General features: G+C 43.6%; 2 protein-coding genes and 1 long non-coding RNA gene across 3 annotated transcripts; 2 read left to right on the top strand and 1 right to left on the bottom strand.

Moving 5' to 3' along the window:
- The first annotated feature begins 738 nt into the window (after positions 1-738).
- Positions 739-3228, top strand: LOC119355548 (pentatricopeptide repeat-containing protein At4g38010-like). The gene is made up of 2 exons (XM_037622366.1): positions 739-2842; positions 3122-3228. Exon 1 carries the CDS (start codon positions 776-778, stop codon positions 2036-2038), a length of 1263 nt encoding a protein of 420 aa, XP_037478263.1. The 5' UTR covers positions 739-775; the 3' UTR covers positions 2039-2842; positions 3122-3228.
- On the bottom strand, positions 2856-5148 carry LOC119355549 (protein FLOWERING LOCUS T-like). The gene is made up of 4 exons (XM_037622367.1): positions 4840-5148; positions 3822-3883; positions 3665-3705; positions 2856-3299 (listed from the first exon to the last, which is right to left on the bottom strand). The coding sequence occupies exons 1-4, from the start codon at positions 5029-5031 to the stop codon at positions 3070-3072; spliced, it is 525 nt and encodes a 174-aa protein (XP_037478264.1). The 5' UTR covers positions 5032-5148; the 3' UTR covers positions 2856-3069.
- LOC119355550 lies at positions 3315-8286 on the top strand. Its single transcript, XR_005171613.1, has 6 exons — positions 3315-3419; positions 5434-5510; positions 6351-6507; positions 6645-6706; positions 6822-6997; positions 7355-8286. It is a non-coding gene; the product is annotated as an uncharacterized LOC119355550 (long non-coding RNA).
- The last annotated feature ends 6149 nt before the right edge of the window (positions 8287-14435 follow it).

The raw sequence follows: 14435 nt of genomic DNA on the forward strand, positions 1-14435 counted from the left end.
TAATTTTTTAACATTTTAAAATGTGTTTAAAATGTACTCCCTCCATCCAAAAATACTTGTCATCAAAATAAATAAAAGAAGATGTATTTAAATGTACTTTAGTTCTAGATACATCTCTTTCTATCCAGTTTGAGGACAAATATTTCCGTTATTAAAAAAATGGGTTCATATGCACATGTGTGCAGGACGTGCCCTCTCTAAACGGAACGAGGCTACTCCATGCCGCGATCACAAAACTCAACCCCCTGAAATCTCCCTCTCGTCTTCTCGTATGCCGCCCACCCTCCGCGCCATCCTCGCGGCCCCGAGCCCTCTCCCCGCGCGCTCGCTCCCCGCAGCCCAAGCCCTCCTCCTCACCTCGGGCCTCGCCGCTGACGCCGCCGTCCTCGCGCATTTCGCCAGGCACCTCGCCTCCGCGACGCGCGCGCCCGCGGACGCCGTCCGCGCGCTGCTCCGCCTCCGCCCCCGCCCGCGCTGCGCGCACCCGTTCAACGCCCTCATATCCCACCTCACCCTCTCCGGCGACCCGTCCGCCGCGTTCCGCGCCTTCGCGGTCCTCGCCGCGGGCGGCGACGCCGGGCGGCCCGACGGGTACACGCTCCCGGCCGCGCTCAAGGCGTGCGCGCGGCTCGGCGGCGGCCTCCGCGAGGGCCGCCAGGCGCACGCGGTCGCCGCCAGGGGCGGGTTCCTGGGGCGCCTCCCCGTCCGCAACGCGCTGGTCACGCTCTACGGCGCGTGCAGTGAGTGCGGCGACGCCAGGAGGGTGTTCGACGAAATGGCGGGGCGGGACGTCGTGTCCTGGACCGCCCTGGTGTCCGCGTTCGTCAGGGGACGGAGGTTCGCCGAGGCTCTCGCGGTGTTCGGCGAGATGGACGTTGCGCCCAACGAGGGGACGTTGGCTAGCGCGCTGGTCGCGTGCGGGAGGCTGGGGGCTGTGCACGCTGGGAAGGCCGTGCACGGGCGGTGTCTTAAGAGGGAGAGGGGGCTGGAACTCATCGTTGGGAATGCTTTGCTAGATATGTATGTCAAGTGCGAGAAGTTGGATCTTGCAAGGCGGGTGTTCGACAGGCTCTTGGTGAGGGACATTGTATCTTGGACGGTCATGATAAGTGGTTTGGTCCACTGCAGGCTTCCGAGCGAGGCATTGGAGCTGTTCAATGGGATGCAGACATCAGGGGTGAAGCCAGATAAGGTTGTTCTCTCCACTGTCCTCTCAGCTTGTGCGAGCTTAGGCGCGCTGGAGTCTGGGAGGTGGGTGCATAAATATATAGAGCGTAAAGGCATCGAGTGGGACGTGCATGTGGGGACATCATTGGTTGATATGTACGCAAAGTGCGGGTGCTTGGAAACTTCTCTTTCAATCTTCCATAAGATGTCCATCAAGAATGTATCATCTTGGAATGCGTTGATCAATGGGTTCGCATTGCATGGTCATGGTAGGGAAGCTCTTGTGTACTTTGACAGGATGGTGGCTTCAGGCTTGCCCCCCAATGAAGTCACGTTTATAATCGTCCTTGGTGCTTGCTGCCACACAGGTTTGGTGCAACAAGGCCTTGGGTTGTTTAATTTGATGAAAAATTCGTACAAGCTCTCGCCATGGGAAGAGCATTACGGTTGCATGGTTGATCTTCTTGGCAGAGCTGGGCTCATCCAAGAAGCATATGGTTTAATTAAGGTCATGCCTATGACGCCTGCTGTGTCCACGTGGGGAGCCCTGCTGAGTGCATGCCAAGCTCATGGGCGTGTAGAGTTCTCACAGCAGATTCTAAGGCATGTCCATGAGCTGGAGTCCTCTGGGAGTGGGGTTTATGTACTCCTCTCAAATTTATATGCTCTGAATGATAGATGGACTGATGTAAAGAGGGTGAGAGGGCTGTTGAGTGCAAAAGGCTTGTGGAAGGAGCCAGGATCCAGTTTGATTGAGGTGAATGGTAAGACCAGTGAATTTGTAGTTGGACAGACGAACCATCAAGATATGGATGCGATATGTGCAACGCTTTTCATGCTAATGAGGCAAATACATTTGGATGGGCTGTAATTCTTCAGGCAGATTCTCAGTTTCCGTTGGAGATTTGATCTCATGCATTCAGAAAATATCTACTGATTTAGTTGGTCCTAGGGACTGGATATCAACTTTAGTAATAATTGCACATTGTTAGCATCATCTGGTTACACCTATTTCTGTGGGTGAATGGTGATCAGATCTAACCTTGGAATGACTACTGCACATTTATATTTCATTGTTTGTTGCTCTTGTGCTTATGAAGCTTTTCTGGCGTTAAAAATCTGAACAGCCAAGTGGAGTACAAAGTTAGCCAGACTTGATTAACAATGAATATTAGCCATTTGTTGGGTGCCTCTTGGAGTATTCTGCCCCTCTTCAGTTCTTGAACATGATTGATGGTGAATTTCAGCATCAGAACTCCTGGATGGACGAATGGACTCTGACCCTTAAAAGGCACTGGTACAAACCCAGACTAATTTGTAACCGTTTTATACAAGGTGAGGTAAAAAGTTGCTGAAACTTTTACATCAGATTGAGTTGAGACTGGTAGAGTTTCTACCCTGCACATAACTGCGCCAAGAGCGATGCAGAATATACCAGCCTTGTAAACATGCCTGTTAACTGTTATTCGCCTCTGAAGTTATCCTGAAGCCTAGGAGGTGAAGTGTTCTGAAGGAGTATGAAACATCATTAGTTCTTTGTTCTGCTATCTTTCACTCAACTTGTTAGTTGATGAAGGGCATCTGCTTTTTAACATGACAGAGACAGTTGTTGGATATGTCATAATTATATATTCCTCATTAAAGAAGAAGATAAACTGTTGTTCAAGGTGACATTGTAAGTTAAATTCACTCCGAAAGCACCCTGTATAGTACTTGCATGACTGTAGTTAAATTCATTCTGAAAGCACCCTAGTGCTTGCATACATGGCAATGTAAATTTTTAACTAAGATACATGAAACGGTCCAGCATTTACTATTGCTTTGCGATGTGGACCTTGTTTATGTTCTCACATTTTAGTTAAACATCCTGCCTGTAGAGGATGGGTAATAATGCTTCCATATTTATCTAATGTATCGCCTGCCTCCACATCCGTTCTCCCTTTGGCAATTGAAGAACACTGCTGCCACAGGGGGTCCAAGAGCATAAAGTGCGGAGAAGTCTCTTGTATTGAAATTTGGTCTCCATCCTGGTGCATATATTGTTTGCCGGACAGATTGGCGGAAGAGTACAAAAGCAAAGCGATGTATTCCTGCAGTTGGTTTTGGGCTTTCATAACTGACGACTTCATTTCCTGTAACAAAATGTGTGCTAACATGTTAAAAAAAGTGAGTTCATTCTAGTACGTAAATTCGAAGAAATTTCTGCCATGAATTGATGTGAAAGACACGACAATGTGCTGCTTACTAACCAGGTATGCTATTTAGATGCCTTTTGTCCTAACTTTGCATCCTAAGCACTTTCTATAGTTGTCATCTCGAGTTTTTATCCCTAAGTAATCATCGATGATGTACTTTTGTTTGAATAAAATGAGCTAAATCTTAATTTCATCTGTACTTCTGAACCAGCTCAATGTACATTTATTTTAGAATCTTAGGCAAGTGTTCAACTCATTAAAACATTCAAATTAGTAAAGGAAAAAGAACATGAAGAACCCACCGTAACTGGCATTCGTTGATTCTGGGATGTCTGTCACCAACCTGTGGCATGTATATAACCATAAGAAACACTTAAGTTTCGAGGTGTTACATTGTACACATAGAAAAATAATTTAGTTCAGTAACTTCTACTAGTTATGAGATGTTCCAGGTCTTACCAGTGAAGGTATTCTCTTTTTGTTGGGTTGCTTGGACTTGGCGAGTCAGGATCCACCATCACCTAATATCAAGTTAGGTTGTTAGTTTAGGGAGAATAATGTTCTTATCTTAAGACCATACTAGTTAACATGGAAGCAAAATATGATATTTCTGCAGACAGATCGATATTCACTTTCTGAAATGTACTTTTGCCTTGTAACTAAGAAGCTGTGCCCATCAAGATACTGGATGCTAGTCAGGAGGCAGACCTGTTCCTAGTGCATAATCGCCAATTAGGCGGTATATTTTGGCTAGGAAGGGCTAGGTGGGAGGTGCCCTAGTTTTTAGGTGGGCTAGACGGGTTGCCTTCTAGAACAGTATTAAGAAAATATCCACTACAAAGATATCCAATAACTTGATGCTTTTCAGACAAATTTTAATTGAATTATAAAAAGAGGGCAATGTTAAATAGTAACTGTAAGGCTATTATTTTGTAAGTTTCAGTGGTAGTATCGTGACTAGAGCACCTAAATGACGTAAGCAAAACATGTAGATTCATAATTGTAAGCATTTATTGCCGCATCTAGTCATGATGATTAATATTCTTGTACTTCTCGATGACGTGCATACTTTTGATTCGCAGTCATCACCGAATGAAAAGATGCAGGTATATGTGCAGACCCTATCAAAAGTAAGTAGAATAGTATCTCTATAGGATTCACATGAAATAAAGAAATGTAAGTGCAAAGTTCTTTTTCAATCCGTATAGATGAGGTTGTACAAATTACGGAACGTTGAGATTCTTTGCTCTCAGTGTTATGTACGTACAGGTAACAACTGAAGTGCGCGGACTTGAAAAGCTGATGTTATGGATGTGAGATTGCGTACTACTTTCTAGAAGACACAAATAGTAAAGCCGAGTTTGACTTGTGATGTTGAAACCTGTGCAATTTAAGCACTTTTTTTTGGCTACAACCCAAATAGGCCTCCTCAAACTTAATATTGTTCATTGTAGAAATGATGTAGCTGTGGACTTACCAGAGTGTAAAGGTTCCTCATGTCGCGCCCAGCAATGTCAATCCTTGGTTCAGTTGCTACTTGTGACGGCTTGAGCTCAGAACCATTGGTTAGTTCCTTGCCGTTGTACATAACCTTAAGTGATGCTGCTTTGACAAATGGGTCCAAAATGTCCCCAACAACATGTCCTATGGCAAGTGCCTCCCTTGACATGGTTAGTGAAGATTAACAACCTTCGGGGGTTGAGTAAGAATGGGTTGGGCTCTGGACAGGCTAACTTAGTTTGAGATGTGAACTTGGGTGAACTGATGAGTGCAGGTGCATGCCGTATATATACTAACAATCAAAGTGCTGAAGGCATTCATGATATCAGGAGTTATGAGCTCCAGACGCCTTGGAATCTAACTTTAAGGTAGAGTATGATATTGGTCGCCATCACTGGAAATATTTAGGCCTGTCCACTCTAAGCCTACACTAATTGAAGGAGTGTCCAATGCAATTCCACATCGATGGAATAAAATCTGATGGCCACGCTTTCTTATTCCCTATATCTGGAACCGTAGACATGATGCGTTCCTAATGAAAAGTTGATTGCCTTTTTGACTTGTCTTTCAGATTGACAACTGTTCTTCAGGCTCAACAAGAAAGTTCCCTCCCTCTTCCTCAATAATAGTTCTAGGCAAATGGGATAAGTAAGCATCAAAAGACCAAGTACTTCTCCGTGTTATATTTCGCTGCTGTATACAAGTTAGAGCATACATACTAGAAATGATTTTATTTTATCGGTATTGCAGCCATGATCTACTAATTAATATGAATGGCAAAAGTGGTTTTTCGACCATGATTGGTTGGGAATATTATCATACCACAACGATATAAAGTGGCTACGGATTTCTATCGACACCTGTTCATTGCCGTCTCCTAATTTAATATTTTGTCTCTTGATAGTGCTTTTATCGAGTAGTGGCTTTTGAAGCAAATTAGTGGTACAGGTGTGTGGTTTATTTCAATGCATCCCGACATCTAGAATACAGAACCAAGCCTAGTTCATCCTTAAAAAACTAGAGTGGTTGTTTAGATGATGATGAGGTGGCGTATTGACTTTATTTTTTTGTTTTCATATATTCTCTGATATGATTGTTCATTGGTCTTTCAATCGAGATCTAGCCCAGGGGACTAAATGCTCAAACAGGCATAATGTGACTAAGGCCCCGCAGTTGAGTTTGAAATTACAATTTCAGCACAGCCATTTTTCTTTTCGAAAAACCAACATAAAAGTTTGAACAGTAACTATATCTGTGCTGGACTTACAGTGTCATTGAAACTGAAATTCAAATGCATTTTTTGCTTATCTATCCAATAGGTGAACCTATAAATTCTTTTGTTTTTGGTCCTGAAAATTAGTCATTCCCTGCTCCTATAATTATATAATATTGCCATCCTTCATATCATGCTATCGTCAGCGACATTCTGTCACTTAACTAATTTTTATATACCATTAAACTGAAAGCTTCTTCGGTGACTATTGTCAGGATACAAGCTTCCTCGCCAAATTCAAAGATTCATTCAACAGACACTGATTGCGATGCATATCGCGCATGTGCTGCTAGCTAATTTTCGACGAAGTTCGTCGTACTCCGTACGTCTCGCCCAGCTTGCCTAACAGAATATGATCTCTAAGGATTGAGGGTATGATCTCAACGTAGCTTCCTATGTACACCCGCAAAGATGCATTTTCTCTTTGAGATGACCATCCAAACTGCCCTTGCAACTTTCTGAATTTGTGATCTGTGAAATACAGTGCCCTAATCTTTCTATCATAACAGGAATATGCCTGCGGAGCTGATGGACTTTAGATAAAGAGAAGGCGGAAAGCAAGAGAGATAAGGTCTACTGCATTTGTTATTGACTAGTAATAGGGGTCCACAGAATCCCATATTATTGCTGTAATCTGTGCCGTAGGCCTATGTAATCTGATAGCGTATTCCCACTTGCACTTGCAGAGCGCAGGCCTCTTGAGCTGAACTGGAGAATCCTCTGTGATTTCTCAAGTTCTCACATTAATTGATGCAGGGGTTCCAGAAATCAGAGTGAAAGCTCATCATCTTATCATACCTTTCATGTCATCTGGAGCAAATAAACACTAGTCCTGAAACTGAACTGGAGTAACGCCTGAAAGGTAATTTCGATGATGACTACTACTACTAGTACTAACTAATTTCACATTAATCGAGGCAGGAGTACTTAAGTGCTGTCTAAATGAGATATTGGCAGAGGGAAACACGCTGTAGTTTCTGCTTTGTGCAACAGAGGATTCTGTTCTTTGACTGTCCAATCGCATGCACTGCTCAGTAGGCTGTTAATTTGGCCTTTAATATAGCACCTCCATGAAGCATGTCATGGTTAAACCTCTTCGCCCACTAATTCCTGTTGGAGTGTTGGTGCCTCTACGGTCGTCTAGATACATCCATTTGAGCGACACTTAATATGGGACGGAGGGAGTATTTGATAATAAAAAGTTCACTCTTGTATGCAGGTGCTATTCTCGTCCATCAACTGGTTGGTTATGGATTACATGGATTTCTGTAGCTATCACGGCACAAGGAGCATATCTGCAAATGGAAGCCGGATCAGATCAGTACTGGATAGATGGAAGCTGGGTAACCGTTAGATATGTATGACACTTTTGAGTAAAGGGCGGAGCAGGAAAGGCAACGAGGCCAGTTACGTGGACGCACCGAACGTCAGGCTGGAGGAAGCATCCACGGACCCAACTATGGCTGGCATGATAATCTTGACCGGAGATGGAGCAGACAATGAGCCATCCGCCCACCCCCCTTCACGTGGCGCGGCATCCCATTCGACATCCGCCTGATGGGACTCACCGAAATGAAAGTCGCCGACGCCGGCCCTCCGGCCGGGATTCTGGAAATGGACTACCAAGAATCGCCGGAGAAGATGGCGTGGGAGGCCAAAGCTGCTGAAAACGGCAAAAAAGATTGTTCCTCCGCCATTGGCTGGCTGGATCAGAAAATGACACTTGTTATCGCCAAAAGTCCTTGTCGAGATTGTTCTTCTGCCATTGGCTCGTTGGATCAGAAAACGACGCTAGTTAGGAGTACTGAAGATCATTGTCTGTGCTCAGGATGCATGGAGGTTTGATGGCAAAGCAAACGTACGTACGTGGACAGCAACTGTCCTCTGGCTGAGCTGTGCGCCTACAGTGTCACCACCCAAATTCATTTTGTATATTGAAGTTAAATGCGTATTCTTCTCGAAATGGGCTTGTTAGCGTTAAAAGCAAACTAATTATATTTCACTTTTACCACTCTTAGCTTTTGACAATGTATCACAATTGTGCAATTATGATACACTGTCAAAAGGTAAGAGTGGCAAAAGTAAAATGCCAAAATCTGGAGTAGCATAAAGAAAATTTGAAAAACCTAAAGTGGCCAAATCTGGGTTGGGTGTTCTACAAGTGCGTGAATGTAAGATCTTCATCTTTTTGTGTGTTCTACAAGTATTTTTTGTTGGATTTGAGTACATGGTGTGCTTAATTTTTTCCTCTTTTGTGGTGTATTTGGTGTACATAGGGTCCTTGTGGGTTCTGGCACTAGGAGTTGGAGTACATTGTGTATCTTGTTGACAATCATTTCCTCAATGGGAATGAAGCAGTGGATGCAATTGGCGCTGCAGAGGATAGGAGGGGACAACTCATTCGAGAAAGGGGAGAAAGGGCTAGGCTTGCAGACATTGGAGCTGGAATAGATGACAGGAGGCCTTCAGGCAGTCCCATGGCCAAGCAGCAGGCAGATGCACTTTTAGGTTTAGGTTTTGAAGGCAATGATGGGATCAGTCATACTGCCGTGAGTTATGTTTGGTATCTCCCTTCTGAAGAAATGATGTCAGCTAATGCTTGGTCAGGATGTAATGCTTGTTGGTCAGGATGTAATGCTTGTTTAGGTTAAGAAGAATGTAGTTGTTATGGAGATTGCAAAACTCTTTTGGTCAGTATGTAATGGTTGGCCAGGATGTAAAACTCTTTTGGAGATGATGTAATGGCTTTGTAAGGAAGTCGGTAATGATATGTGACTTGTTAAGCTAAATGTTATTGATGGTTGTTCATATGCTAGTTAACATTTAATATCGCTGGCTAAAATTGGTGTTGCATCCAACATTGATGTTGTTGATTTCATTGGTGCTTGATGACCATGCACTGGTGACCAAGAAATATGTAAAATATTTTGATACTAGTTGATAGAAGCTCATTGCATAATGGTTCTAGTCATTCAAGGATAATTCATGATCAACAAACTCATTGCAAAATATTTTGATACTAATTGAAAGAAGCTTATTGCATAATGGTTCTAGTCATTGAAGGGTAATTCATGATCAACAATTGATCCAAACTCACATACTGACATCAGTATGGATCAATTGTTACATAACCCAACATTGCAAGTTTGACAATCTTACATGAAGATAGAACTACATCCTGAGTGAACAAAAGACATCATATCATTCTAACACAGCCCAGCATTGCTAGGTTCACCTAAATACATCAAACATAGATGTTCTCTTGGCCTTGTTAGGCAACACTTGGTCTTCCTGAACCTTTCTCTTACCAACAGCAACAATTTTCCTTCTCATCTCCTCCTTCCTTGCAGCTTCTCTTTCTGCTGCAGTAGCTAGCCTCTCAGCTTGTTTCTTTGCAGCAACAACTTGTCTATCAGCCTCTCTCTGTGCAGCAACAGCCTGCCTCTTTGCAAGTTTCTTCGCATCTGTTTCTTCTCTCTCAGCCTTCTTTTTAGCTTCCCGTTTTGCTTTGTTCTCAGCTGCTATGGCCTTCATTGTGTCTGCAATTATCTTTTTTGTCTCTTGTGTTGCCTGCTAATTTAGTTCGGCTTCTTCTCTCCTTTTCTCCCTGTTTTCAGCTGCTGCTTGCCTCTTCCTTGCTGCAACTGCTGCCTTCTTCTCAGCTTGCTCATGCCTTTTCCTGGCAATATCTTCTACCGTTCTTCTCTCCTTGCTGCAAGTAGAGCTTATTTCTTGTCCTCCGCTTCTTTGTCTCTCTACTTCTTCACAGCTAGCAACTTCTTAGCTAACCCCCTTGTTGAATGGTGGTTGTGCTAGAGCTTGGTTGTGATTGGTTCATCAAAACCTGTGCAGCTGAGATGAATGTGGACTCTGGAACATGCCTTGCTTCATTCACTCTTTGAACTGGCCTCTGCATGAAGTTAAAACAAACAACAATGCATAAGACAATTATGCCAGGAATATTGATGCCACTGGACAGTACTGACGCTTACCTGCTGCATTAAGAGATCCAGCATAAGATCTTAAATAACTACATTACTTTCTGTAGAGTTCTCATCCTGTTAATACAAAATCATGATATCCGAAGTTAGCTTGTTTTGACAACTACATTCCCGCAAGAAATACATTTGAGTAACCAGAAAATAAAAGTAAGACCTGAGCATTTGCTTGTTGAGTTGGATTTGCTTCTTGCACATTTTCGGCATCTTGCATGTTTGGAGGAGGCAGTTCTGCCTTCAAGTGTGGGCAACCCTTCTTGTTGTGATCTGCCTCACCACAATATTGCAATGGATGATCACACCTTGCCTAGACAACTTCTTGCCACCATTGCTGCAAAACACTTTTGCTAGAGCTTTCCTTCTGCTTGTGCATGGTCTGCCTACTTGTTTTTGATAAAGTGGGGGCTCAAGTGGGGGGGGGGCATTCATCTTTTCCCACTCTGTCCTGTCTTTGCATGGGTATATGATGTTGATGTAGGCTTTCTTGAACATCTCCACAGAGTAGCAGTCATTTACTAGTTGTAAATGATCAACTCTTTCATGTCTTGCACAATCTATGGCATGCACACATGGGACCGCACTCTTCTCCCATCTCTTGCAGCTGCATTCACTATTGTGCCAGTCCACAATATAGTATGTTCCTCTGTCTCCAACCTGAAACACTCCATCTCTTGCCCCATGCACATGGCATGTACTTGCCCACTCTGTCATCTTCTCCACCCGTTTCTTGATCTTGGGGCGGATGTGCCCTGTCATTTTGTCAGCCTCTTGTAGTTTGGTATAGTGCCTTGTCATCAATTTACCTTTGATCCTTTCTAACATGGATGACATAGGAAGCTACCTTGCCTCTAGGATATATCTATGGAGGAGTAAGAAGTTCACATTAGTAAGATATTCACATGAGTGAGAAATTCACTTAAGATATTCACATGAGTAAGAAGTCCCCATACTTGTTGAATACCTCACAGTTGTTATTCAGTAGGATATCACACTTTGGTAAATCACTTTGAAAAGCTCCCACCCACGTGTTTGGCTCCAGTTCATGCAACCATTTGTATGCATCCATACTCAACTCCTTCATCTCATTCATATATTGCTCATACTTAGTTGCTGTGTTGCTTCTAGCAATCTTCCACAACCGTTTCTTTAGTGCATCACCTTTGTGTAGCTGCTGGAAGTTCTGCCACATGTGTCTCACATAGAACCTATGTTCTGAATATGGAAACACCTTATCCACAACATTGATTAGTCCCTGTAAAGGTTAAACAAAAGCAATCAAACAAAAAGTCACAGAGAGGCAAGGTGTCATTGCAAAGTAATGTCAAAATATTGTACCTTCTGTTTGCCACTCACAATTAACCATGGGGCAGTGTTGATGATTGCCAGATCATTTTTCAATCTCTCCAAGAACCAACATCAGTCGGGTTTGTCATCCACTTCAACAACAACTATTGCAATTGGGAAAATACAATTATTTGGATCTATTCCAACAACATTGGGCAACTGTCCTCTATACATTGCCTATGGCACCCATCTAGAAAGATGATAGACCTATACCCCTGAAGGAACCCTCTCTTGCAGGCATCCAGACACATATAGGCCTTGTTGAACCTTGCTTCGTCATCAAGTGCCACAAAGAAAGAGCTGCCTGGATTAGTCCTTCTAATCTCATTGCCATAGTCCCATAGCAATTTGTATTGCCCTTTCTCATCACCATGTATGATTTTCATAGCCAGCCTCCTGTCCCTCTGCAATTTGGTCCTTGTTGGGGTCATGTGCCACTCCTTATGCACAACCCTAGAGAAGTTTCTCAAATTCATATCCTGGTCAGCTCTGAAGCTCTCCAAATACTTTTGGGCAATGAATGGAGCAGTGAAAGCCTTGATCTTCCACTTCTTTGTGCATGTGTTTTCACTGACATACTTATTCATCATAAAGCACTTGGTTCTACTATCATAAGAGGCCCACATATACCAAGTGCAATCATCATCACATTTGGCCTTCAATCTTTTTCTATCATTCACAAGCAACTTAACATCAACTCTATTCTTGTAGCAATACTCTTTTATGGCTATCCTCAGTAGCTCAACTATTTGGAAAACTTGGCCAACATGTAATTTAGGATAGTGTAAATCCTCTTCCCTAAAAGCCTTGAATTTCATGTACAATTCTTCATCATCTTCATCTAGTGGCCACAAATCATCACCTTCAGACTCATATAGTTCATCCTCTTGCTTCTCTTTTCCTTTATCTGCAGCTTTGTGTTTTCCTTTCTCTGAATCCTTTTATTTTGCACTATCTTTACCTAACTGTTTCCCTCTCACTTGTTTGTCTTCAGGTTCATCCATGTCAACATTGCCTGCATATAGATCATCATCACCATCATTTATGTCATAATCACTATCTACTATAGCACCAGGATCAAAATCTGAATCATCTGAATCATTGTCAACATCTGTATCTGCTTCTGTCATTGCATATGAAGAATTGAACTGCCTTCTTGTTCTGGTGGTCACAACTTCTTGCTCTACTTCTTCTGCCATTTGTGGTTGTTCTGCCTCAGGTCCTGGTTGTGCTGCTTCAGTTTGTGGTTGTTCTGCCTCAGGTCAACAGTCTCCGCCTCTTCCATATTTGCATCTTCATCATTGGCAACAGAGCAGTTCCTCTTTGCAAAGACATAGCTGCTGACATCATCTGGACTGTCTGGGTAAATCACCTGTATAGGAATAGGATGCTCTTCTTCTTCATTTACATGTACATTATGCTCTGCTTCAACATGTGTTTCTTCAGTTGTGACCACTGGCTCATTGTTACATGCTTTTCTAGGAATGAACACTGGAGGCAGGTGAGTTATTGGGAAATTCACCACATCATCCTCAGTAAGGTCTGCATCCAAGCTGTTATCATGGTCCAAATACAGACTGAAAGAGTTGTTACAAGGAGACAAAAATGTCAACATCTGATTAGTGTCTGCACTCCTCTGATTTCTCTCAAACCATTTTGCTTGACTGATAGGATAGGAATCAAGTAATACACCTTCAATCTTCCTGCCAGTTCCCACCCAATCTCCTCCACTAAGTTCTCAACCATAATTGGAGACCATGTCACTTCATCTAGTTCATCATACCACACAACATGAGCATTCACATAATAACGGTTGCTACCACGTCCAAGAAAATATCCCTCATGGTTGATCTGAACTAATTTTTTTTGCTCTGTGCGCCTTGCAAGAATAAAACATGTACACAAGTATCAGAATCATCGACAAGGCACCACCTTTACACACCAAAACCCATACTCCAAAACCCCCAAATTTGAACCCTAAACCCTAGCGGAATCAGAACTCTAGTGCAGCCGATCCTATGTAACTATCTCAAAATTGACGATGTCCAAACAAATTATCATCGATTAAAATAGGCACAAATTCTTCACAATCAAGAGCACACCTAAAACCCTACTTTGAACCCCAAAATCATGCGCAAAACCCTAGCCTACTGAAATATCAACTCCAATGCGGGGAACCCTATGAAACTAACTAAACATTTTTGATGCCCAAATGAAATACTGGAGATTAATAGCCCAAAAATCCAAGATAAGAGGAGGAAGTTTGGGGCTTACTGTAGGTTGGGGGCGGCGTGCCATCGGGGCGACGAATAGGTGCCATCGCCGCCACGCCTATGCGCCCCCTGACGAACAGGGGTTGAAGAACCACGTGTCTCGTTCCTCCCCGGAGCGTCCAATGCCGATGAGCCGATGCAAGCGATGATCGACCCCCTCTCCCCTGCGCTGCACCCTGCTTTGGTGGTAACAAAGACGAAAAGACAAGGGGATTTGGTCCATTTCTAAGGACACATGGGGTTTTCTGCAAAATGGACCCGCAGACGGTCGCTCCCTGCCACCTGGCGCGCTTGGCTGGTGAACATGTTGTCACAGGCGGCGTACGAGCTCAATACGTGCTATAGTGATCGTACAATCACGTCTTGTCATATATAGTGACCGCATTGCATGTATTCCTTAGTACAGTGACCAAAGCGAACACACGGTGCAAAAACAGTGACTTCCGATGCATTTTACTCCTTCTCGATTAACACCTTCAGCTTGTTGTCAACCGCCTCGGTCCTAACAAGCCCACCAAGATTGAGATTTGGGAAATGAGCTCGGACGGAGGCCAAAACATGGCGCGCTCCCTCAAAGTCCATAGCGAACTACCACTGAACCAACTAGATTGGGCGATCTTAAAGTGGCGTCGACGCGCCATTCAAGTCTCATGGGAGCGTTGGGACCTGGTACCAGAGGATCCCA

Source organism: Triticum dicoccoides, chromosome 2A (genome assembly GCF_002162155.2).
Source record: "Triticum dicoccoides isolate Atlit2015 ecotype Zavitan chromosome 2A, WEW_v2.0, whole genome shotgun sequence".
NCBI lineage: Eukaryota > Viridiplantae > Streptophyta > Magnoliopsida > Poales > Poaceae > Triticum > Triticum dicoccoides.

What these genes read in the sequence shown, in the direction of transcription:
- LOC119355549 (XM_037622367.1), bottom strand. Translation starts at nt 5,031, where the DNA reads ATGTCAAGGGAGGCACTTGCCATAGGACATGTTGTTGGGGACATTTTG. An exon ending in TGAGGAACCTTTACACTCTG is followed by an intron (nt 3,884 to 4,839) that starts GTAAGTCCACAG and finishes ACTTGATATTAG; the next exon opens with GTGATGGTGGATCCTGACTC. An exon ending in ATCAACGAATGCCAGTTACG is followed by an intron (nt 3,300 to 3,664) that starts GTGGGTTCTTCA and finishes ATTTTGTTACAG; the next exon opens with GAAATGAAGTCGTCAGTTAT.
- LOC119355548 (XM_037622366.1), top strand. Translation starts at nt 776, where the DNA reads ATGGCGGGGCGGGACGTCGTGTCCTGGACCGCCCTGGTGTCCGCGTTC.